The sequence below is a fragment of the Syzygium oleosum genome, unplaced genomic scaffold (genome assembly GCF_021117445.2).
Source record: "Syzygium oleosum isolate NSW1041296 unplaced genomic scaffold, Sole_v2.1 Sole_v2.28, whole genome shotgun sequence".
NCBI classification, from domain to species: Eukaryota; Viridiplantae; Streptophyta; class Magnoliopsida; order Myrtales; family Myrtaceae; genus Syzygium; species Syzygium oleosum.
Window position 1 is genome coordinate 3,906,853 of NW_026607512.1, and position 25,181 is coordinate 3,932,033.

General features: G+C 42.3%; 2 protein-coding genes across 2 annotated transcripts; one reads left to right on the forward strand and one right to left on the reverse strand.

Annotated features, from left to right (window-relative positions):
- The first annotated feature begins 6,191 nt into the window (after nucleotides 1-6,191).
- On the forward strand, nucleotides 6,192-6,605 carry LOC130135151 (uncharacterized). The gene is made up of 2 exons (XM_056303609.1): nucleotides 6,192-6,489; nucleotides 6,575-6,605. The coding sequence occupies exons 1-2, from the start codon at nucleotides 6,205-6,207 to the stop codon at nucleotides 6,596-6,598; spliced, it is 309 nt and encodes a 102-aa protein (XP_056159584.1). The 5' UTR covers nucleotides 6,192-6,204; the 3' UTR covers nucleotides 6,599-6,605.
- A 16,541-nt stretch (nucleotides 6,606-23,146) lies between these two features.
- LOC115675324 (UDP-glycosyltransferase 73C3-like) lies at nucleotides 23,147-24,794 on the reverse strand. The gene has a single exon (XM_030597930.2). The coding sequence runs from the start codon at nucleotides 24,670-24,672 to the stop codon at nucleotides 23,173-23,175; it is 1,500 nt and encodes a 499-aa protein (XP_030453790.1). The 5' UTR covers nucleotides 24,673-24,794; the 3' UTR covers nucleotides 23,147-23,172.
- Nucleotides 24,795-25,181: the final 387 nt, after the last annotated feature.

Genomic DNA, 25,181 nt, shown 5'->3' on the forward strand with positions numbered 1-25,181 from the left:
GATTGATTGCACGACAATGCTTCCATAACATCTAAAGTACGTTATTTTGTTACTTATACGACTGAACAAATATTCTGGCACGGTTTTTTTCTCGAAGGAGATTAGTCGATGGTGTCGCATCGATGTCGCGTGTTTTTCTTTTTCTACTCACAACACCTTACCAAAGTGTTGTTCAGCGCAAGATGCGCGTGACTATGGAATAGCAACGTCCAAATTGGCTAGCGATGAACTTTTCGTCGAGTTGAATTGGAATTGTAACGCGGAATACTCCCAAGTTTAAAAATAGGATTAATATCACGAAAAACCTCAAACAGGTACACCTATGATAGATTTACTCTGAATAAATTTTTTGACCATCAAAACCTCTAAACTGGTACACCTAAAGATAAATTTACCCCAAACTAATTTTTTAACCACCAAAAACTCCAAACTGGTACACTTGTAACAAATTTACTTTCCGTAAAATTTGATTAATATCACAAAAAATCATAAAGTGGTAAATCTGTGACAAATGAAGGGTAAAACCCCAAACTGGTACATTCGTCAATTGTTACGTGTCATCCAACTCAGCAATTTGACGGTAAAATTTAACGAAAATTAACGGAGGGTTTTGTCATGGGTGTACCCGCTTAGAGTTTTGTGGTCAAAATATTAGTTTAAGATAAATTTGTCACTAGTATAATAGTTTGAGATTTTTCGTGGTATTAATCCTTAAAAATATTGATCTTGAATCCAAAAGAAAAACAGAGTAACGGCATGGTCGAATTGCATATAAGGGGTAAAGGTTTTGCAATAAAAACTTGTTTAATTAGCATACACCTTTCTAGAAGAAGCAGCAGCTAAAAAGAACGAGATAATTCCATTTCGTGTTTTACTGTCCAATTGATCTTTTAAACATTTTAGAAAATGCATCAATCGTCCCGGGAAAATTGTCAAAAAAGTCCTAAACCTATTGTACGGCGGCCAATTCAATCCTAAACCTTTTAAGTTTGCCAATTCAGTCCTAAACCTTTTTAATTCTTGCCAATTCAGTCCTTCCGGCCAATTTTAGCCGGGCAGCACTGACATGGCCGCCGGCCGTCCGGCCAATGCTGACGTGGCAATTTTTTATTATTTTTTTTCAATTTTTTAATCTTTTTTTTTCTTTTTTTTTTCTGATTTCTTCCTCTGGTCGGTCCGGCGACCGGCGGCCGGCCAGAGGGGAGGGCCGGCGAGGTCGACCTCGCCGGCCTCGCCAGCAGAGGCGAGGCCGACTCGCTCGCCGTCGCCGGGTCGACCTCGTCGTCGCGACCCAGCGACAGCGAGGTCGGCCTCGCCGCGCCCGAGCGGCAAGGCCGACCTCGCCGTCGCCGGGTCGCGACGGCGAGGTCGAGCCTCACCAGATCCGGGCGAGGCTCGACTTCACCGTCGCGACCCGGGCGTCGGCGAGGTCGGCCTCGCCGCCGCGGGCTCGCTCGCCTCGCCCAGCGGTGGCAAGGCCGACCTCGCCGACGCCCGGGTCGCGACGGTGAGGTTGGCCTCGCCGCCGCCGGGCCTCACCTCGCCCAGCGCGGCGAGGCCGACCTCGCCGACGCTTGGGTCGCGACGGCGAGGTCGAGCCTCGCCCGGATCTGGCGAGGCTCGACCTCGCCGTCGCGACCCAGGCGACGGCGAGGTCGGCCTCGCCGCTGCTGGGCCTCGCCTAGCCTAGCAGCGGCGAGGTTGACCCAGGCGACAATGAGGTCGGCCTCGCCTCTGGTGGGCGAGGCCGGCGAGGTCGACCTCGCCGGCCCTCCCCTCTGGCTGGCCGCCGGTCGCCGGACCGGCCAGAGGAAGAAATCAGAAAAAAAAAAAAAAAAAAAAAGATTAAAAAATTGAAAAAAAATAATAAAAATTTGCCATGTCAGCGTTGGCCGGATGGCCGGCGGTCACGTCAGCGCTGGCCGGCCAAAATTGGCCGGAAGGACTGAATTGGCAAGAATTAAAAAGGTTTAGGACTGAATTGGTAAACTTAAAAGGTTTAAGACTGAATTGGCCGCCGTACAATAGGTTTAGGACTTTTTTGACAATTTTCCCCAATCGTCGCTAACGTCAGTATCATTATCCTAACTAGATGCTCCTCTTTCAAACTTGATCAACCAAGATTGTGGATAGCTTTTTAGTTTTGCCACCTGATTTAGATCTAGCATATTCTGCACTCAAATTACAGCGTTATCAAGCCATGGGGGCCATGCCTCCTACTCTTTGTTGAAGCCTTACTTGATGCACGTGAACGAGCCCATCTGGAGGAAATTATCAAGAAAGTCCTAAACATTTTGACAATTTATCATTATAATCTATTCAGCTAATATTGACCGGAAATTGTTGACGTGGACATCAGCCATCCTATGTGACACGGTTGGAGTTGCCGGTGGATAATTTTTGGAAATTTTTCTATTTTTTTCTGAAATTTTCTTTTTTTTGTTCTTTTTCTTTCTTTCTTTTCCCCTTTTTTTTGGCCAACGGTTGTGACTGACCACAGGCAATGGCCGATGAGGACGACGCCAGTAGCCCTCGCCTTGCCCAGGTGAGGCCAACCATCGCCTATGGCCGGCGGCCAGTAATTGGCCACTGGCGAAAAGAAAAGGGAAAAACAAATAAAGAAAAAGATTTAGAAAAATTATTAAAAAATTGCAAGACAGGAATCGTCAGGTCCATTCTTATTTGGTGAGAATTGGTCTTTCGAGGCACAATGTTCATGTCGTAGCTCGGTCCCTCTCGGAATAGACTTTGCCCACCCACATGTAAAATTGTACTCTATGCCTAGGAACTAAAGACTGGATGATAAAGAAAATTTAGGGTTGAGTGTGGACATAATTAGGGGAAATTTTTTATTCCGATTCATGTTGATCACATTCGCCCCCAAAGCATGTTGTCATAGCTTGGTCGTTCTTCCTTAGATTTGCCTTGAACATGTGAAATGAACTCTCAAAAGGTTTGGCCAAAGCAAAGGGGACAAGAATGAGCGTGGTCTTAGCGAAGTAGGGGGAATCAAATAAATGGACTACAATGAAAATATAGGGGAGGATTTGTGTAACTTCCTCTAGAATTGTTCTAGCCAAAAAAAAAAAATTCCTCTAGAATTACTTATGTTATAGCCAAATTACTCGTTGAGAGAATCAGAATGTTAGTTTGGATCACGTGGCATTTGCTTCTTTAAGGAATTGTCGGGTGTGTCTAGAAAGACTCTTCGCTTTTTGCTCTGCTCTTAATCTATATGTTGGGACACATGCATGCACTTTAACCTTTTTAATATCTTAACTTGAAACTCTCACAATATGCAAATGTTGACATGTAGATTCACATGTATTTTTTGTTAGACACCATCGCAGCAGCACAGAGTAACTGCTGTCTGATGCACCACCTTATTATGGCGCAAACAACATGCTGTTCCAAACAAATTAATTACACGGACAAACAATATGCAGGTAGTTTTTCTCATTATTCAGTTTTGGTGCAGGCACGACCATTTCTGGAAAGACATGCTGATGGATCTTATGTGGGCCGCCCATGTTGGGAAAGACCGGTCCATGATCTATCATGCCGGCCCATCATCCATTGAGGGATTACTTGTGGATAAGGCGGTTACGGATAAAATAGTAACTGCTAAGGGCAGTTTAAATTGAACTGGGAGATATTCAGAAGATACGTGATTGTGTATCAAAAAATCTTCTCTGTAGAACGTAGTTCTAAAAAGTCTCCCAAAGTGCAAACAAAGTTCCGCTTCGCAGAGGAATCCGCCAAGAACTCTGAAGCCTGCAAGTGGTGCATTTAATCTGTGGCAAAAGAGGTATGTTCGTTCATGTAATATACTTCAAACGATCAGTGATTCAAGTATGAAAATGGGCACGTTTTTCCGTAAATTTTGTATTATGTTTAGGAATCTGTTTCCGTCATTGGTATCAGAGCATGTGTTCTTGTTTCCTGATCGTTGCTAGTGTGCATAACACGGAATATTGGCCGGAATTCGTGAAACGGCGCCGACGAACGCTCGGGTACAAAAAACCGACACCCGGCCGTACTGTTCGAGGTCGTTTCTCGATTTCTGTGAGTCATTATTATTTTTTGAAGGCGTAGGTTCGTAGTACTCGTCGAAATGAGCATTTTGATGGGTGGCACGCCGCCGGGAGGAGCCGCACGCGCCCACACGCGCCGCCGCAAGTGGCGGTCTCGCCGGCACATGCGTGGCACGTGCGTGGCGGTTCCTCCCCGCGCGCGTGCACCGCACGCGCCATGAGGGCGTGTGCGGCGTGGCTGACGTCACGCTGACATCAGCCACGCGGTTGCCCAACCCGGTTGATTTGGACCCGGCCCGGAAGCCCGATCCGACCCGTGACCCGACCCATGTGACCCGTTGACTTGACCCAGTCATCCGTTTGACCGTTGACCTGTGTTGACCATCGTTGACCGGTGTTGACCGGCATTGACTGCGTTGACCATCGTTTGACCGGCGTTGACTGCGTTGACCGTCGTTGACCGGCGTTGACCACCAAAAAAAAAAATTTGCGTGGAAGCTTGAATTGGAGCGTTTTTTCGGTGGCAATATGTGCATATTGGAATGTCTATTGTGATGTTCAATGGATTATATGTTAATCCTTTATTGTTCTGCATTTGTTGCAGGAACAAAGGCGTACCATTGACACACACCAATAGTCGTGAGGATGGATGAACAAATGAATACTCTTGCGAAATTAAAAGCTGATTTAGCTGCCTATCGGTGGGATGGATGTCACATGGATATGCACATTATGAAGGTTAACAAGATAATACGGGATATCATCTCGAATGGATACCATATGTTGGATTCAGAAAAGATTGATGCCCTAAGAACCACTCTTCCGTATGAGTGGAAAATGCTGATTGATGATTTGTGGAAGGGTCCGGAGATAATATTTTTTGAGGATGGTGGATGGGATGACGGGGGTGATCCATGGATTCCAGAATACAAACAGTTTGCTGTGGATTTTCTAAAGAAATTCATAAGGATTGGGGCGAAGAAGACGTCAACTCTTGGGATGAACTCATCCTGGCGCAAAATAAATGCGCCATGGGGAAAACCCAAGGGATTTCCGACGGTCTTTTCATGGCTAACCGATACGACCATCGATCTTTCAAAGGGTTTTGACAATGAAGTTTTTCTTAAGTCTTTTCCTAATTCTTAGGATAGTTAGGAATCGTTGACTTCTATGTTATTTTAGTTCGGTTTAAGATATCCTAGGTGGATATTTCTGTTCACGTTGATGTTCATGTTTCTTTTCTATGCTAGTTTCTTTCCTAATGTAAATAGTACTTAGTGATTGAATGTTGATGGATATTTATTATTGTGAATAGTTTATGGTACTATTTTATTATAATATCTGTCTTATTAATATTATCTGGTAGAGTGGGAGTTCTAAAAGTTTTAGTAACTTTAAAGAACGTAATTTTACTTTAATGATTACATTAACGGTAATTTCACATTAGGATTTTTGATGATGATTGGGAACATAGTGAACTTTCGAATCTAAAGCCTATGTGAAATTATCCATTAATATAATCAGTTTTTTGTAAAATTGATGCATAAATGAGTGGCATTAATAATTCATGCATATATATCTGAAATGTTCAGATACCATGACTTCAGCATCAAAGAATATAGTTGCTGAACTGAACAAAGGAGAGAAGCTTAACGGTGATAATTATGAAATTTGGCATATGAAAATCCAATATGTCTTTGGAAGAGCAAGAGGCTCTTGAAGCTCTTAACCTGGTTATGGTAGAGCTCGAAGACGGAAACACCGCACAACATAAGAGAGATAAGGATGCATTTGCTGTATGGAAAAGGAAGAACTCCCTTGCTCACATCACATTGCTGAGTAGCATGGAGAATGATATCATGCGAGAGTTCAGGCGTTTTAAGAATGCCAAGGAGATGTGGGAAGCATTAGCAGCGAGATTTGGTCATACATCGGTGACCAAGCTGAGACAGCTCACTATAAGGTTTGACTCGTATAAGAAGCCTCATGGTCAGTCCATGAAACAACACCCGAGAAAGATGTCGAACATGATCGCGAATGAAAGATCTTGGACACATTCTCGACCGATGAACAGAAGTGCAAGCGAGTGATCCGTTCCTTGCCTCAAAGCTGGGAGCACATGAAGGTGCACCTGACCCATAATGAGAATATCAAGACCTTTGAAGATGCCATGCGCCATCTTGAGTTAGAAGAGGATCGCCTCTTGGCGGCGAAACCAGAAACCGACATCTATTATGCTGGTTCTAGCTCACATGGGGCTTCGAGCTCCAAGCGCAAGCGCGTCGAAAGGTTTATGAAGTGGAAAGGCAAGGGAGCAAGTTCTTCGGGTAAGAAACCAAAATTTAATCAACATGACAAAGGAAAACGTTCTTTTGTTAAGAAGATGTCGAGGGTGAAATGCTACAACTGTAGCAAGAAGGGCCACTTCGCTCGCGATTGCGGCGAGCCAAAGAAGGTAAACTCCCCTTGCATTCTTGAGAACTTTGTCTATGTGTCAAGTTCTGTATTTTTAACTGAGTCTAATCCTTTGTGGACCGTAGATTCGGGAGCAACAGACCATGTAGCGAAGGATAGAGAAGCCTTCATAGAATTCGACGAGTTCCAACGGGAACTAAATGGATTTATGTAGGGAACAACTCCGGAGCGAGGTTAAAGGAATTGGCACTTGCCGATTAATTATGCGTGGTGGACGCACTTTGTTCCTACATGATGTATTATATGCTCCGGAAATTCGTCGGAACTTAGTGTCTGTTTTAGTGTTGATTAAGCTTGGTTTTAATTTGAACTTCCATAACAATGGTGTTGACTTGTATTTAGGTACGAGTTATTATGGTTGTGGTTATTTTCTAGATGGTTTTATTGTACTGGATGTTGATTCTGTAAATGTCAATGTTTGTTATTCCCACTTCACGTCTTCTACTTCGTGTGATAATGATGTGAACGTATGGCATGCTAGGCTTGGCCATATAGGCCAACAACGAATGAATAGATTAGCCAAAGAAGGCTTAATGGGCAATATTGAAAAAGTCGATTTGCCCACTTGTGAACACTGCCTAGCTGGGAAAATAACAAGGAAACCATTTGGAAAAGGAACAAGAGTTGAATTTCCTTTGCAGTTAATCCATTCTGACATTTGTGGTCCAATGAATGTGAGGGCTAGACATGGGGCTGTTTATTTTATCACATTTATTGATGATTATACTCGATTCGGATATGTCTATTTGATTTCTCATAAATCTGAGGCTTTTAGTTGCTTCAAGATATTTATGAACTTGGTGGAAAATCAATTAGATAAGAAAATAAAAGCATTAAGATCCGATCGAGGTCGAGAATATCTATCTGATGAGTTCAGAAATTTGTGTGATGAAAAGGGAATAGAAAGACAGTTGTCTATTCCCTATACTCCTCAACAAAATGGTGTTGCGGAAAGGAGAAACAGAACCCTACTAGAAATGGTTAGGTCCATGATGGCGCAGGCTAACTTACCAATCACCTTTTGGGGTGATGCTTTATTAACTGCTGCCTACATACTTAACCGTGTGCCTTCTAAATCGGTTATTTCCACTCCGTATGAGTTATGGACAAGTAGAAAACCCGTTTTGAGTTTTCTAAAACCTTGGGGTTGTGCCGCTTATACACATGAATCTTCTCATAAGTATGGGAAATTAGGTCCTAGAGGTAAGAAGAGTATCTTCATAAGGTATTCGGAAGCCTCAAAAGGATATGTATTTATAGGTGAGCAAGAAAGTGGGAGTATAACTGAATTTGAATCACGAGATGTCACATTCTTAGAGAATGAGTTTCCTAAGAAGGGCGAAATAGGTGAGAACTACTCACTATTTGAAACCTTGGATCCTGATAGTGAAATCGATAAAGTTCGTCCAAGTGGAAGCAATGTGAGAAGTGAGGAATTGAATTCGACTCAATCTCAATTGCAACCTTTTGATGAGACGATTTCGTCATTATCTAATCCAAGTGGGAGCATAATGGAGAATGATATACCACGTGTACAATCTCCCATACGGCGAACAAGTCGCAAAAGTATTCCCCGACGACGTTTTGACATTGAAGGGGAAACTTTCATGATCGCTCCACAAAATGAAGACGAGCCAAGGAATGTAAATGAGGCTCTAAATTGCCCTAGCAAAGAAAAATGGATGATTGCAATGAAAGAAGAAATGGAGTCAATGAAGTTAAACCATGTTTGGGAACTGGTTGATCTTCCAGAAGGACGCAAAGCTATTGGGAATAAATGGGTTCTCAAAATAAAACGCAAATCCGATGGCTCAATAGAAAGATATAAGGCTCGCCTAGTGGCGAAAGGGTATAATCAACAGGAAGGAATTGATTATGAAGAAACTTTCTCTCCTGTAGTGAGATTTACCTCAATTCGCCTTATTCTGGCAATAGTGACAAGCATGGATCTTGAATTACATCAAATGGATGTAAAGACTACTTTTCTAAATGGAGAATTAGAAGAAGAAATTTACATGGAGCAGCTAGTAGACTTCATTGTGAAAGGCCAAGAACAAAAAGTATGTCGACTTCTAAGATTGATATATGGCCTTAAGCAGTCTTCGAGACAATGGTATATACGTTTTCATAATGCCATAGTGGCGTTTGATTTTACAATGATTGATGAAGATCATTGTGTGTATATCAAAAGATCCAAAGATCAATTTGTGATTTTATCATTATATGTTGATGACATACTGATTGCCGGAAGCAATATGGATTTGGTTAATACTATTAAGAGTTGGTTATCGTCCAATTTTGAGATGAAAGATATGGGTGAGGCTGCATATATTCTTGGAGTTAAGATTTCAAGAGATCGTTCCAAGAGATTATTGTCTCTTTCGCAAGAGACTTATATAAATAAAGTTCTTGAACGATTTTGTATGCAAGACTGTAAACCCATGGATACTCCTATTGCAAAAGGTGAAGGATTGAGCCATAGGTTGTGTCCTAAGACTCCACAAGAGAAGGAACAAATGAAACGTGTTCCTTATGCTAGTGCTATTGGAAGTTTAATGTACGCTATGATGTGTACAAGACCTGACATATGTTTTGCAGTTGGGATGGTAAGTAGGTACCAATCCAATCCAGGTCAAGCACATTGGAAAGCCGTAAAAAGAATCATGAGGTATCTAAAGGGTACTGCTAATTATTCACTGAGTTATCAAGGCAAGGATCTGCGACTTGAAGGCTACTCAGATGCTGATTGGGGAGGAGATTTAGATGAAAGGAAATCTACCTCTGGTTTTGTTTACTTACTGAATAATGGCGCCATATCTTGGAGCAGTAAGAAACAAACATGTATAGCATTGTCCACGATGGAAGCTGAGTTCGTGGCGTTGTCAGGAGCAGTACAAGAAGGTGTTTGGCTTAAAAGATTTTTGGATCATTTAGGTGTTGCTAAGAGTGCTGAAAACTCATTGTTAGTCAATAGTGATAGTCAAGCAGCAATAGCATACACCAAGGATCCGAAATATCATGGCAAGACCAAACATATAGATACCAAGTATAACTTTGTCAAGGATATGGTAGCACGAAAAGATGTGAACTTGCAGTACATATCTACGCATAGAATGATAGCAGATCCTATGACGAAGCCAATTCCAAGAGATGTTTTCTATGGTCATGTAAAATCTCTGGGACTGCGTAGAAAGTGATGTACTGAATATTGTATTTTTCCCTGAGTGTTCACATTTAATGAAGTTACTCTCTCATTATTAATGCCTATGAATTTATTTAATATTTATGCATCTTAATGCTTAGTGCATTATATCGAGAAAGTATGTCTGACAGATGAGATTAGCCCACTTACATGGGTAATCGCCTCTATTTACTGTGCGATAAATAGAGATGAGACAATTTTTAGGCTTATTATCTAGGTGATAATCGAGAGCTCAAGCTTAAAATAAAAATGTTGCCTTAGCTAAGTGCCAAGATGAGGACATAACATTTACTATGTCCGAAAGTAAAATAACCCACATATTTTACTTTATCTGTCTTTGATGCCAGATGTGAGTTCTAATGGATACTTTAGAGGAGTAGATACGTGAACTCAAGTTTAGACATTAGGTATGTCTGAACTATCATCTGTACGGTATTGAATGTAAAGACATACACTCCACGGGAAAGGAGTTAATACCGTAATACGTATTTCATACTACGTATGCATAAGACGACCGATAAGAGTGGCAAAAATTTTTGATCTCAACTTTATGCCGTGTGAGACTCTTGAGAATATGAGTTTCGCATTTAGTGCCCTCATGACTCTAACTTATTCTCAAAGTTTCTATTCAGTGTTCGCTATCTTAGGATGTTGCCAATGGTCATGAATGATTCGATCTAATGGGGCATTTCTCGAAAAGCGAGCTGGACTGAAATAGAGAGATTGAAGGAAAGAGGAAGATCAATTTATTATGATGTCACATTCTATGTTTGTATTCACAGGTCGACCAATTATGATTTTAAGTAAATCATAGTTGTGAATACAATATACGAGATACTAAAAGAGATCAAAAGGGATATAAATGTGATTGATTGATCTAGGGGACTGCATACTATATCTACTCGGAAAACGTTGTACCCAATTTTGAGCTGCTATGTATTCCTAACAGATGCATCGCAACGAGCTCTCGAAGTATGCTGGTCGCACGGATTATTTGCTAGTATGAATATTGCAGAGAAGAGAGAGTTATGATTAGCCTACCATGTGCGAGTGGGAGATGATGGATCTTATGTGGGCCGCCCATGTTGGGAAAGACCGGTCCATGATCTATCATGCCGGCCCATCATCCATTGAGGGATTACTTGCGGATAAGGCGGTTACGGATAAAGTAGTAACTGCTAAGGGCAGTTTAAATTGAACTGGGAGATATTCAGAAGATACGTGATTGTGTATCAAAAAATCTTCTCTGTAGAACGTAGTTCTAAAAAGTCTCCCAAAGTGCAAACAAAGTTCCGCTTCGCAGAGGAATCCGCCAAGAACTCTGAAGCCTGCAAGTGGTGCATTTAATCTGTGGCAAAAGAGGTATGTTCGTTCATGTAATATACTTCAAACGATCAGTGATTCAAGTATGAAAATGGGCACGTTTTTCCGCAAATTTTGTATTATGTTTAGGAATCTGTTTCCGTCACATGCCATCAATGAATTGATGTACCCGCTTTAGGTACCATCATCTAACTCATCCTCTGTCGTAGTCATTATTAGTAAAGTTTCTAACTCAATCAACGCAGTATAATTTTTTGTTTATTAGATTGATGCTGCGTTACTCCAGTGAATTGATGCTGATGTTGCATCAGTCACTGACAATGAATGGACGAGCGGCCATGACAGCCGCTATAATGCATCATCAATTGCCATGATGTAGCATCATTCTGGTCATTGTGGCGATCGCGGTTGTTGTGATGCATCGATTTGACTGATCCCTGCTCACACTAGGAATTTGCAAGGGTCAAATTTGTCACTCTGTTCGAGCATACTTGACATCCTCTAGTGAAAATGAAGTAAAAATGAGCAAATATAATTTTTCTAAGAGTCATGACCTAAAACTGAGGTGCCTTTAGTCAGCATTTTAAAATCCCTTAAGACTCCAAAGCCCTTTGAGAAAAATTTGAGGCATTTAGCAATCATTTCCAAGGGGCTTTTAAGTGAAAGCTAATATTGGGAATGCTGAAAACTCAAGACAAGTGGTGAAAACTTCATTTTTTCATACATATCTTTAACATTATTGTCAACATTTAAATTATAAAATTTGCAGACATTATTTTTTCCAATTTTAAACAAACTAAAAGTTAAAAAGCTTAAATTAATCACTCAAATGGGCTTTTTCAAATGTGTTTTCTACCAAACGGTTGCTTTTCAAAGTAAAGTTTATCAAACAATTTTTGCATTTTCCCAAAGCCCATTGTCGCGCCATGTCACGCCCCGTACCCCACGAAGTGGTGACATCCCGCCTCTGGTCGAATTTAATGCAACGCTCCCAGAACGCGTCGCCGACCCAACACCCAAACAGATGATAAGGCACATGCGGAAGCAACAAACAAACACCCGTACAATATAAACACATGAGACCAAAGATAGAACAACATCCAAATAGGAATATACTTACAAATATACATTTTCATTTCTACGAGGAAACCTTTTTACAATATCCATTTGTTCAATAAGAACATACAACAAAAGCAGTCAACAGCCACCAGATCAAAAAGGGGCAAGTGGCTAGGGAGAGGTTAGGCCAACTACAGGGAAGATCACAGTCAAAAAGGTACGAACTTCCCAACTAAGGCCTATGACCTATACTAGGGCTCCCAATCAGGGTCTGAAGACTCCGAAGAACCATCCGACGGCTCCTCCGAAGAACTCTCAGGAGGCTCAGACTCCTCTGACTCCATATCCTGTGCTGCAGCCCACTCATCCTCTGAATCCGGCTCCAACTCCAGGTCCAGGTATAGTTCTATCTCACCTATCTCCTCATTCGAACCTAATTCTGCAACTTCCCCGTCCTCATCCGAATCTAGGTCCATGGCCTCTAATATCTCCTCCTCTTTGTCTGCGAACTGATCAGGGTCTTCCACTATCACCTGCGGCTCCCCATCCATCACCTCATCCTGGACATCCAAATCATGATCATCTTGGGGGTCGATCACCTCACCGTCAGCAACAATAAGCGCCATCAAACCATTCTCATCAAGTGGGGCATCGAAGGTCTTGAGAGGTCGGCCTATGTTCCCGTCAGTGTCTCGAAGGCACCAAGCAACGTATTCTTGAGTCTGATAAAAGTACTCCCCAACATTGACAAAAACCACGGATCGATACCTAATATACGCTTCCCCATTGCCCGAAGGAAATACACTAGTCGACTGCTGGATCTGCGTCGGGATCTCAAAAAGTACTAGTAGCTCCCGCATGATCAAGGATGAGGGTCTGAAAAGTTTGGGTTATACAATAATGAGAACACGTCTCAGTGAGTAAAACCCCCTAAACCTAGGCTAGGCTAACATACATCTTCTGATAAACAAACCAACACAATCCACAAACAATAACCTAGGCCCTTGGGCCCAGATCGATCATCACGCAGACCCTGCAAGTTAAACAGTTCGATATATAACAATCACGGCACATACGTGGCACGCAGAGTCACACGTACGCCACACGCATGGTCATGCTCAATAGTGTTTGTTTCGCATGCCAATCACTGAGTCTCACACGTTCGCATACTAGCCCATGCATTCTTATGCATGCAAATGACCTCAACATGTCATGTTTCATTCTAGCTCACACTGCACACTGGCTCAATGCTCAATTTATTAATTCGTTACGACCCGGGAAATGCATCGGGCCCAGTGTCTATAGCCTGCTACAAAGTGCATAAGGCGCAACACTGTTCTCATCACAACACTCCGTGGCCCGCGTAAAACGCATTCTCTCGGTCCAGTGTCTCTAGCTTGCTACAAAGTGCATGAGATGCAACACCGATCTCCTTACGAACCAGAGCCCGCGTTAAACGCATCAGGTTGGTCGTCTTCCGGACATACCAGGTATCGTCCTGCTACAAAGTGCATGAGGACGGCACACCCCGCGTTAAACGCATCAGGGCGAAATGTGATCACACATACACACAGCCAGTTATTATCTGAACACAGCGTAACACGCATCAGGGCGATTAGGTGATCACATGCTCATGTCAGGCACGCATTCTCGCACAATCTCAACTTATGCCTCATTCTCGGCATACAGTGCGTGGCCATGCAATGCAATACAATACAACATGAGCATCACATATCTCACTTAGGTATTCCATCAATTCATGTCGCTATAACATACTCAACTGATCAATTTAATACCGTGCGGCCCAATGCGTATTTCACAATTCACATAATTACTCAATGCCATCAATTGGCCAAACACACTGCGCATTAGTCGGTCACATGAACACACGACATGGTATTACTCGATTTACCCAGAATTGAGCACAATAATCAATAAATCAGTCAATCCGGGCATACCCGGCAATTCAGTCACATAAACCTCAATTTGTCCGTTTTAACCCAATAAATCACCAAATGGACAGCCACTATTTACTCCAACATCGACCTCCAAATCACTATTAGATCATCACTATAATCCACCAGTTTAATCGCAATCTCAACCTCGAACTACCAATATCAAATTCTCCTTAAGTCGCACCAGTATATTCTAAACCGTGCCCATCTAAAAATGTATACTGTCCTAGACTGGGTTTAGAAAGTTATACTCACCTAATTCTAAGCTAGGACGACGAGAACGGGCGGCCAATTGCCGATGAACGGCGAATCGGCGGCTGCGTTCCGAACGGACGGCGGCGGCTCGGCTCATGGCGGCGCGGCGTACGGACGGCGGTCCTTTGGCCGAACCGTACAGCGGCAAGACGGCGAGAGGGAAAAGTGGGTCGGTGAGGGTGAGGGACGGCAGCGGCGGCACACGGTGGCGACGGGCGGAGCTCCGGCAGCCGGCGGTTTGCTCTGGCGTTCCTTGGCTGTGAGAGGGAGAAACCGGCGGAGGAGAGGGCTGGTCGGAGGAGTGGCCAAATGAGGGAGGAGGAGAGAGAAATGGGTCCAACTTGGTCAAATATAGTGGCTAGTGGGCGCCACATGTCGCCGATCTAAGCCTATTGACTAAAACACCCCTAATCTAATGGCCCTAATTCAATCCTATCCAATAATTGAGGGGTATAATAGTAAATGGGTCCAATAATTGAGCTGAAATCTATTTTTAATTATCCCAACTAATATCCAAAATTCGGAACCCAAAATTAGGCCAGGGGCAAAACGGTCATTTTTCCGGCCCCGGGTTGAAATTCCATTTTTCGGCCGTACTAACCCAAAACATGATTGGCCAACATAATATGACGTCGGATTCTCAAAAATAGCCTCTTAAGCCCTCGAAAATCGACATCGAAATCCGGGCCCGATTACGCGATCAAAACTTACTCAATTTCAAATTTCAGTGTATCTCACTAATGAGCCGCTGTTTAGGTGTTACGCGTATTGACCTAGGTTATCCGAGTCGTCATGGCCTCGATTATCGGGAGAACGAGAGGAATTATCGCTAGTTCCTGAGGTCTCGATCGTTCGGTTCAAGTTCAAGACCGGTTGGCCACGCGTACTTTCGGTCGTACAGAATCACCTGCTATCCGATCGTACGTCGTTGGCCTTGACCAAACCATATCCGTCACCTTCCCACGATCGGCCTACATTGGTCCAAAATATTCCCTCATCGTTTCTCGAAATCTGTGCTAGGTTGACGATCGGGTCCCTGGTCCACGTACCGTGTTTTCCTAATTAGCCATTCCCATTTGGTCAGTATCCCGAGAGTGATCAGCTCTGGGCGAGACTTGCTAAAATGAAATAAGAAATAATACTCGTTTTATTGATTCCGGAATTGAGTCGAAATTCGGACCGTTACACGCCACGCTCTCGCGTGCCTTAGGATGGAGGTATTTTTCTATACGGGCCTCTCCCAGGCCATACCTTACGTGACAGCAGGGTTTGTTTGATCTAAATTCAAACTTGGAGTCGCCACTAGTCATTTACGGTAGGTCGACTAGAAACCTAATTGTGGTACGGGAGAAGTACCGCAATCCTACGAACCAAAGATTCTGGATAAGGGACTTGATTACGTTAACGATCCCAAATTGAGATCATTAACGCCCTTTCGGTACCTAAGAACGATATGGCATGTTTAGCGTATCACACGGATCCCTAAGGTCATTTCACTAATCTAATCATGGACAAACAATTAAACATCCAAGAATCAAATGCACATCCAATGGCAAATCAATCACAGTAACCCTAATTTGATCACTAGAAATGAAAACCTACTCAAATCCTAACAAAGCTTTAATAGCTTGTTCATTTCATTTTTTAGGGTTTAGGGTTTTTTTAAGGGTTTTAGCCTTAAATTTGGAATTTTCCAAATTATGCCACTTAGGCATTTTGGAAAATCCAAATTTCACTTTTTATGACTGGCCACAATGATTTCTAATCATTCTGTGGATTTTCAAAATTTTTGATTTTTTTTTTCGGAAAATTTTCTTTAAACTGAGAAATGATTTTTTTTATGATTTTCTAGAAATTTTTGTGAATTTTCCAATTTTTCAATTTTTTATTGATTTTTCAGAAATTTCAAATTTTTATTTGTATTTTCTGAATTTTCGAAATTTTTATGAATTTTCTGAAAATTTTTGTGTTTTTCTGAATTTTCTGTAATTTTTCTAATTTTTATGAATTTTCTGCAAAATTTTCGAATTTTCTAAAAAAATCTAATTTTTTTGTGATTTTTTTGTAATTTTTTATTTTTTAGAATTTTTAGAATTTTTTTAATTTTTTAATTTTTGTTATTTTGTATTGATTTTTTTATTTTGAATTTTCCCGCCGAGGGGGATGAACCGGACCGGACCGGTTCAGACCGGTTCGGCCGAAACCGAACCGGCCGTCGCCGGCACTGGCGCCGGTTACCCTCTCCGGCAGGCACGGTGCGCCAAAACGGCGTCGTTTGAGCATTTTTCATTTAGGTATTTTCTCAAACAGCTGGTGTGCATGATTCCATGTTTTGAGTTTTCAAGGCCGCGACTTCGGATTGAAATCCAGCGACCTTCCGGTGGTGTTTCAGAGTTGATTTTTAGTTCTTGATGTTCTCCATATAACCAGATATTGAAATATACCAACTGGAACTCTGCCGGACCTCCGTCGGCCGGTGAGAACCGAGTTCGAAAATGTTAACCTGGCCTAACCAAAATCAAATATTTCCAGAACTTAGATTCCTAATCTACACCGCCCTAGCCGTCTAGATCGGGTCTAACAACTAACAAACCAACAAACAAAGTTTAGAGAGACTGACTTGAATGGCCTGAGGCCACTGTGATGCTCCGGCGAAGCTTCAAGTTTTCCGGCGAGGTGGGTTTAATGCACCATTCAAAATGCAAACAAGCGATAAAAATGAAGTCATAACATGTTTTGAGCATCAAACGTCGCAAAATACCTAAGAAATGCACAAGTTTGAACCAAAACACATTCTGGAAATTCTGGGAATCCGTGACCACGAAGGAGATTTACCTGCTTCGTTCGACAACCAAATGAATTTTTTGAAGTGATCTACAGCCTATAGAACGTTCCTTGACACTTTATCTGCCCCCGGGTGTGCTTGGATTCACCAGAACAGGTCGGAGTCGTCCGGACGACACTTGGTTTCAGACGTTCCCAATCAGGTTTTCCGGCTCGGCACGACGAGGGCAGGTCACGGCCAACTCGTGATTCGCCGGCGCTCCGCCGTCTAGGGCGGCGCCGATCACTCACGGAGGGACCTCCGACCCTCTCTCTCTAGCTTTCTTCCTTCGGTTTTCTTCCTTTCTCTCTCTTTTTTCTCTCGGGAATTTTCTCGAACAGGTTTTTCTCCTTGTTCTTCAGTTTTTTCTCTGTTTTTGATCCTTGATTTCTCGCTCGAAATTCGGTTGGACCCGAATTCTAATCGATTTTTGTTGTTGATCGACGCCAGCTGGATAATATTCAGCTGGAAAAACCGATTAAAACGTGCTAAAAAATTCGAACGTGATCAATGAAGTCGCGGCTTTGAGTGATTTTTTTCTGGGTTTTCTCATGGGTTAAGTGGCCGGGTGAAGAAGACGACACTGTTCGGGTCGGGTCGGGTCGACCCGCCCGACCCGGAAATTCCGGTTTTGCGTAAATTCACGAATTAAACCCAATTTCCACCAAATTTTCGAAATTCAACCTCAAAATTGAATTTCCCAGCATATTCCGAACCCAAACATACAATTTTCCCCAATTTTCATTATAATTGTGCCCAAGAATTTCTCATTTTTATATTCGGGTTAATAGGGTTTTGTTCAATTCGAGGTCTTAATGACATGATTAGGCAAAATTGATGCCACACCTGATTAACCCACACCTGATTAACCCTAAAAATGATAGTCTCACATTTTGAAAATTTCATTTTGGGCACAATTCCCAATTTAGGTTCAAAATTCTTAATTTTCAATCAATTTTTGGGGATTTTTTATTTTTACATCAAATTGTGCAATTTGATTGACCACTATGCAATTAAAGGTCCTAGAATCAATTTCTGTGAAGACACTATGACCTAAAAATGTCTAGAAAAAATTTAATTTAATTTTTGGTTCAATTCGGGTTTAAATTTTGCCCAATTTTGGGAAAAACATGTACCCGATTGAGATTTTATAAAATTGACAGTGTATTTATGAAATTGGATTTAAAATAAGATTATTGACTATTTTTATGTAATTTTCTGATTGCATTTACTATTTTTCTTGATTTTCTTGCTTATTTAAACTAAAAGAAATTCAGAAAAAATGCAGAAAAATGCTAAAAAAAATTATTTTTTGATTTAGAAATAGGTTTCTAGGCTTGGCCAAGATCACTAGACCTAATTTTGAAATTTTTTGAAAATATAATAAAAACGAGCTAAAAATTAGGTGTCAACACCCATTAAGCTAAACTGTTTTGCATTTCCCTAAAACTCTTTGGGAAAATTGAACCAAATCCAGTCTTAGTAGTGCTTTGTAGGGCTCTCTCTCTTGCGTGAGTCTGTTTTTTATTGTTGTAGTAGGATTCTACTATAGGAGATATAGGAGTGAAATTGTCAAGAGGAGATATTATGGGTCAAAGCCACCAATTTGAGTGAACAAAGAAAAATCAAGCTACTGACAAATTTCTCCTACTAACTGGTTTTGTGTATAGATCATTGTTACCTATGTTTCAATATGGTATCTTACCGCAGATGGGTTTGAGGACGAGGATTATAACGTTCGATTGTATACTTAGAAGCTGAGGTCCAACACCGTTTCTCCAATGTTTTTTTAATAGTGTCTTACCATGGATGGATTTACTGATCTGCTGCAAGTCTTGTCTCAATATGATTCTGAGTGCGATGCATTACCGTCAAACAGACTAGAGGTTCTACTTTGCATGATGGATGTTTGCATTAATCTATATTTAAACTAGCTATTGTCGACATCTAATTGTCATTGTTTTTACTTATGATTGAGACGAGAGTTGTTATTGCTTCTCAACATTGTTGATGTTACTAATAACTTGCTGTTGTATGAATTCGTTTTGCAGAATACCGAGGGCATTATGGGATGTGTGTCCATGGGGACAGCTACAAGGTCCGTCCTAAAAGCTCAGTGCGGGTCCAGTTTAAACAAATCACACCAGTGAATGGTTAACACGGCAGCACTTTGATCAAAATCGAGGTCTAGTTAGATCTAAATTTATTTGAACATTAACTACTAAGTTATGAATCAAGTAGATATTTCTAGCGAAAAATCACATCGATTATTCGGCACACCACTTCTCTCGATTAACATTGCCTTCATACGTGCACATACCTTCGTGCCGCGTGTGGCCGTATGTCCCTGTTAATCCGGTGCGACATGACCATCCACACCATCATGTTTCGCTGGGAATAAATTGCCTTACTATTGCACGAATACTACTCATTTGTCCCAACCTCCGTGCCCAATGGCACGCTAAACATAGTACCCGCAGTTGTATTGCACTGGCCACCACCATGCACAATGTCCTGCGTCAGACCGAATTGCAATGGCAGGTGCTCTGACACCATAGACAAGAGGATGTCATCAATGAGGGCATCAAATTCGAACTCGTTGACACGTATAATTGAATCCACCCTTCCTAAAATAACCCAAATTCGTTAAAATGATAAGCTTTACAAAGAAATGACTCTTTTTCAACTTACTCGTCTCGCATGAGGTTGAGATGCGCATGTGAATTATATTAAAAAAAATTAAATATCAATGGGTAACATATCATAATTGGTACATAATTCATTGACTTAAAATTTTGAGTGAAGATAGATACAACTGAATATGTTGACGGGATCGGACTTGAGATCCCTTGACAATCTCCAGGTGAAGGTATCGGGTTTTTATTGTGCATTCCCAACACATAGACCTCAACTTGTCCATTTCGCATAGTGTAAAGGTGACCCATCTCACATATTGTTGCCTGGAACAGTTAATATATAGGAGGATCCAGTTAGATATAGGGTTAATTCCAAAAAAAAAGCACAAACTTTAGGTCTAGAGACAATTCTAGCCCGACCTGTTTTTTGTCCTATAAAAAAGCACCAACTTTAGGTCAAGGGACAATTTTGGCCCGAACTTTTTTTGTCCCGTAAAAAAAGCACCAACTTTAGGTCGAGGGACAATTCTGGCCCAAACTTTTTTTTGTCTCGTAAAAAAGTACCAACTTTCACTTAAATCTCAAATCTGGCTCCCATTGACTTAGAACTATTGATTATCTAACTTGACTATTTCACATTAGCAATAAATCCACGTGGCTTTCTGACTGGAATTAAAGCAATATTTATTGTCTTATTCTTTAAGCCACAATTTGAAGAATAACAGTGAAACTATTCGTCTCCTTCACTTCACTGACAAGTCAAAAATATCTCAAGATTGAATCTCTTTGGCCAACGTAATCTGAAGCTGAGCACCGCCTGTCGACAGATACCATGGACGAGATTCGCCAAGCTCACCACCATAACCTTTTTTCTCAAACAATGGTAAAAGTCAACGGGGGGCCAGATTTGAGATCATGATGAAAGTTAGTGAATTTTAATGAGACAAAAAAAATTGGGGCTAGAATTGTCACTCGACCTAAAATTGGTGCTTTTTTAAGGGACAAAAAAAAGTTTGGACCAGAATTGTCCCTCGACCTAAAGTTGGTGCTTTTTTATGGGACAAAAAAATATTCGGGCTAGAATTGTCCCTCGACCTAAAATTGGTGTTTTTTTTAGAATTAAGCCATTAGATATATTAACAGGATCGGATTTGGACTTCTCTTAAATTGCTATATATGTTATCGTTCACAATAAAACACTTCAATGAAAAAGATTCAGAATAAATTACGATCACCCACCTCCGCCACTGACATCCATAACTTCTAGGTACTTTCTTTACATGGGGCGGCAGGTGCAAAGGTATGGCCTTAAATAGAGCCAAGAGGTGGGGACATTCTAGAGTTACGACAACACACCATCTGTCTCACGAATACCTGGTGTCCCTTGCTCCTCCATATGGTGAGACACCGCCGGACGGGACGAGTGTTGTGGCATGTTCACAAGTACATGTCCAAAACGCTAGGTTCCAAATTCCCCCTTGTCGACTCTAGACATGCGGCCTTGTTAGTAAAAGGATCAAAATGCGGAGACGCTAGTATCACAGGTACGGAGTTCGACTCCCGCGCTCTGCAAGAGGCGTAACAAAAATTAGAGAGTAGAGAATTAGAAATAGGACAGACAAAAAAAAAATTCTCCTTGTCTCATGCTTCATTTATGGGGTTTTATTAACGAGCGTAGTTAAAGCGGCGATTAAATAATTAATTAAGAAAACTTTGAAGTTTTCAATACAATGGTTGTCACTTTTTAACTTTAAAAAGTGAATTATTTTCCGTGGAGTATGTTTAACAAATGTCAGATCAAGAGGGCCCAGATACATATTCTTTTTGGTTGCATGGCAAAGACAATGGTTCTGTGTGAGACTCAAAAAGTTGTCGACATATTAAAGATGCCCATGTTCATTTGCAGCACTTCCCATGATCACTAGAGTGCTTTCAATAAAAAAAAGTTCCCCTCCGGCCCCCAATAATTGCCTATCATTGAAGAGACCATTGCTTGAATTCAGGGTATGCATAAACTGGACATGGACCATTAGAAATTGATACGTGTGTGGGCAAGTGATTCTGGAAATGGGGATTTCGGAATTATGTATATGGATGGTGTGTGTTTGCGGAATAGTTATCGAAGGGTAAAAGGAAACTGAATGATAAATTACGATCAACACCAAAGTATAAAGGACGCGCCGTCAACTGAGAATGAAGATCAGAATAGACGAAGTTCACCACTGAGGCTTAAAGGACAAGCCACCCGCCAAGGATAAAGGATTTCAGGATAGGAGAAGCTCACTACCAGGGCTTAAAGTGAAACCACCAGCCGAGGATAAAGTGCTTCTTGGCTCACCACCAAGGAGTAATCCACTCTCCAAGGATAAAGAAACCGATATAGGAGTTGTCCACTCTCTAAAGATATTCGTTCACACAAAGGAAAATCTCATATATTCATTCATCAAAGTCTGGTCTACCTTACAATGGAGGACTTTCCTCTATTTATAGGGGAATTATGACATAAGAAATAACCAAACATTAAAAGACATGAGAATTACCCAACCATTTAAGGACTTAGGAACTAGAAAGTAGTAAATACCTAGGAACTAAGGATGTTGACCCTTGAGACTCACAAAACAATTAAGACCTAAGAACTCAGCAAAGCATTGATGGCACATGGAGACTTGAAATCTTGAGCCTTGCGTTTTATCTCCCCAAATTCGTGCTCCTGCCTTGACCAGAGGATATTCACTTCAAGAGATCACCGAATGTCATAAGAAATTGCTTGGAACAACCTCCCATCAATATATTATGGATCCGTATCGAAATCAGCCACTAATCTTGTCAAGAAGATATTGGATTTCTGAACGGCAAGATAGACAAGTCGACAAGAGTCTTACCAATAAAATCGATAAGAGAAAAAGCCTCATCTTCGGCTTTGTTAGTTTATCGACAAGAGTCTTACCGATAAACAAGAGTATCATCGAAGAGGAATTGATAACCCCTTTAATTGATGGTCTCCTTATCGATGATCCATAGAAGCAAGTTACGACCGAATTCTACTTTAGGTTGAATGACCATTGATGGTGCTGGCTTTGTTGATGGAGTTAAGTTAGATGCTCCCGCATAAAAAATAACTAATCTCATTTCCGTTCGACTAGATGCAGCGATCCAGCTTTACTTTATTACGTGAACTAGGTTTACTGAATAATTTCTCTTATCTTTGAAAGGGAGCGATACCACATGCGTGCGACCCAATGAATTCGGTGGATTTTAGCATGTACGGGGTTGATGCATTACTATCGTGTTAAACGGATACTAAATTATCAAGAGTGGATGGTTAATTACAACAAAAGTATAGTGCTTAGAGTCTTTATTAATCTCAATTTGAGGGGGGGGTGTTGGGTGTAAATCTAGTCGTGGAGGACTAGTAATGTCTCATTAATCTGGACGTTGATTTCTTGCGACTTAGCATCTGTTGAACGTAGTGGATTACTAGAGTCAGGTTGAAGTAGGATGACCCGCCTTCCGCGACCGCCTGGCTCGCGGCCTTGCCCAACTCCTTCACCCGCAGCCTCCTCTCGGTGCCTTCCTCTCCTTCGTCCATCAGCCTCCCGATCGCGTGCTGCACGGCCTCCCTGCTAACCATCACGCCCACCTTATCCTCCTCCACCCACTCCACCGGCCTCTGAACCCCAAGGCTCACTCCGATCTGGAGCACCTGCGCGATCTGCTTCTCATTGTAGAACTGCTCCGCAAACATGGGCCAGGTTATCATTGGCACTCCGGAGCTCACCGCCTCGAGCGTCGAGTTCCACCCACAGTGCGTCATGAACCCGCCGACAGATGGGTGGGACAGGATCATCACTTGAGGGGCCCATCCCCTGATGATGAGGCCCCTCCCCGTGGTCCTCTCTTCGAACCCGTACTCCGAGAGCCACTTCTCTAGCTCTTGTGAGTGGTCGCCTTTCCTTATCACCCACATGAAGCAACAGTGCGATGCCTCAAGCCCCAAGGCCAGCTCCACGAGCTGCAAGGCCGACACGTGGCAAAGACTACCAAAGCACACGTAAAGCACAGATTTCGGGTCCCTAGAGTCCAGCCAATCTAGGCACTGGTTCGGGTCGATCGAGGACTTGTTGCCCCTGTCGAGCTTGGCCGAGTCGACCCCTGGGGAGAGTGACAGAGGCCCAACGCACCACAGTTTCTTCGCTACCTTTTGATAACCTTTCACGTAACTCTTCTCTAGCTCCTCGAAGGAGTTCACCATCACGCCGTCGGCTGAGAGCTCGGCCGCCTTGAACTTGTCCAGGAGTTCCTCCAAGTCTTCTGGGCCGTCCTTCATCATTTGCGGAAGCTGGGCCTTGGTGAACTCGACCTTGTCTGGGAGGCCCGGGACGACGAACCGCTCATCGTCGCTCTTGACCCGTTCCATGACCTTGGAGCGGTTGATGCTGTGAGAGCACAAGAGGGTGAAGCAAGAAATGGTATGGAACACGATCCTCGGAAGGCCAAACTTTTGTGCAACATCAGTAGTCCAAGGAAAGCAAATGTCAGTGATGATGCAACTGGGTTTGTCCTCCATGGCTTCGAGGCGCTTCTCGAGGGGCCCTTGCAGCATGTTGCTTGCATCGAAGAAGGCGGTGATGAGGTCCGATGAGGGGAGCGAGTCGGCGTTCTCGCAGCCCTCGGGGAGGCCGGCCTCTTTGCATGGGAAAGGAAGAGTCAGGAAGTGGATGTCGAGATCTGATGTTCGGGCGTGGTCCAAGACAGATTCGTAGCGGAGGGCGTTGAGAGGAGTCATGACGACAGTGACGGAAACTCCACGCTCGGCGAGGTGCTTGGCCATGTCCGTGAATGGGAGGAGGTGGCTTTGGGACATGAGAGGGATGAGAAGGAAGTGAAGCTCTTGAGCTTCGGAGCCCATTTCTTCTTGTTTTTGTTTTGTTTCCTTCCTTTCTCTTTGGGAGGGAGGATGAAAAAGAGTTGATGGAGGGCTAAATGGCGGTGGTGATAAGGTTTGAGTGAAGGTGACAAGAAACGGTGGTTGGGGTTCCCCAAAATATAGAGAGCAGCTTTGGCTATAGAGCTTCTAGAAGAAAAATTGTGATGTGGTCATTTGTTGGGTGAGAACAGCTTACTTACGTGACTGCTCTTAATTCGCTGTGAGATCAACAATCTGATCTAAGAAAAAAATAAACACAAAATAAATGGAAATTATTGTGGGGTCAAGAATTTGTGACTCACCACTTGCTATTTTTTTTTTTTTTTTGGTAAAGGTAAGTGTAATCACCACTTGCTATTACTCTCACAATAGGTCAAAAATTGTTATGCTAGTAAAATTTTTTGTGGTTTTGCATATGCCCTACCTAGAAGGAGCTGGGGAGTTGCTTCACTATGAAAGAATGAATAATAGATTGAAGGGGTTGCGCAAAT

Bases quoted from the DNA above. Each gene is read 5' to 3' on its own strand.
- LOC130135151 (XM_056303609.1), top strand. From the start codon at position 6,205: ATGCGCCATCTTGAGTTAGAAGAGGATCGCCTCTTGGCGGCGAAACCA. The intron at 6,490-6,574 runs GTAAACTCCCCT...TGTGGACCGTAG, and splicing joins ATTGCGGCGAGCCAAAGAAG to ATTCGGGAGCAACAGACCAT.
- LOC115675324 (XM_030597930.2), bottom strand. From the start codon at position 24,672: ATGGGCTCCGAAGCTCAAGAGCTTCACTTCCTTCTCATCCCTCTCATG.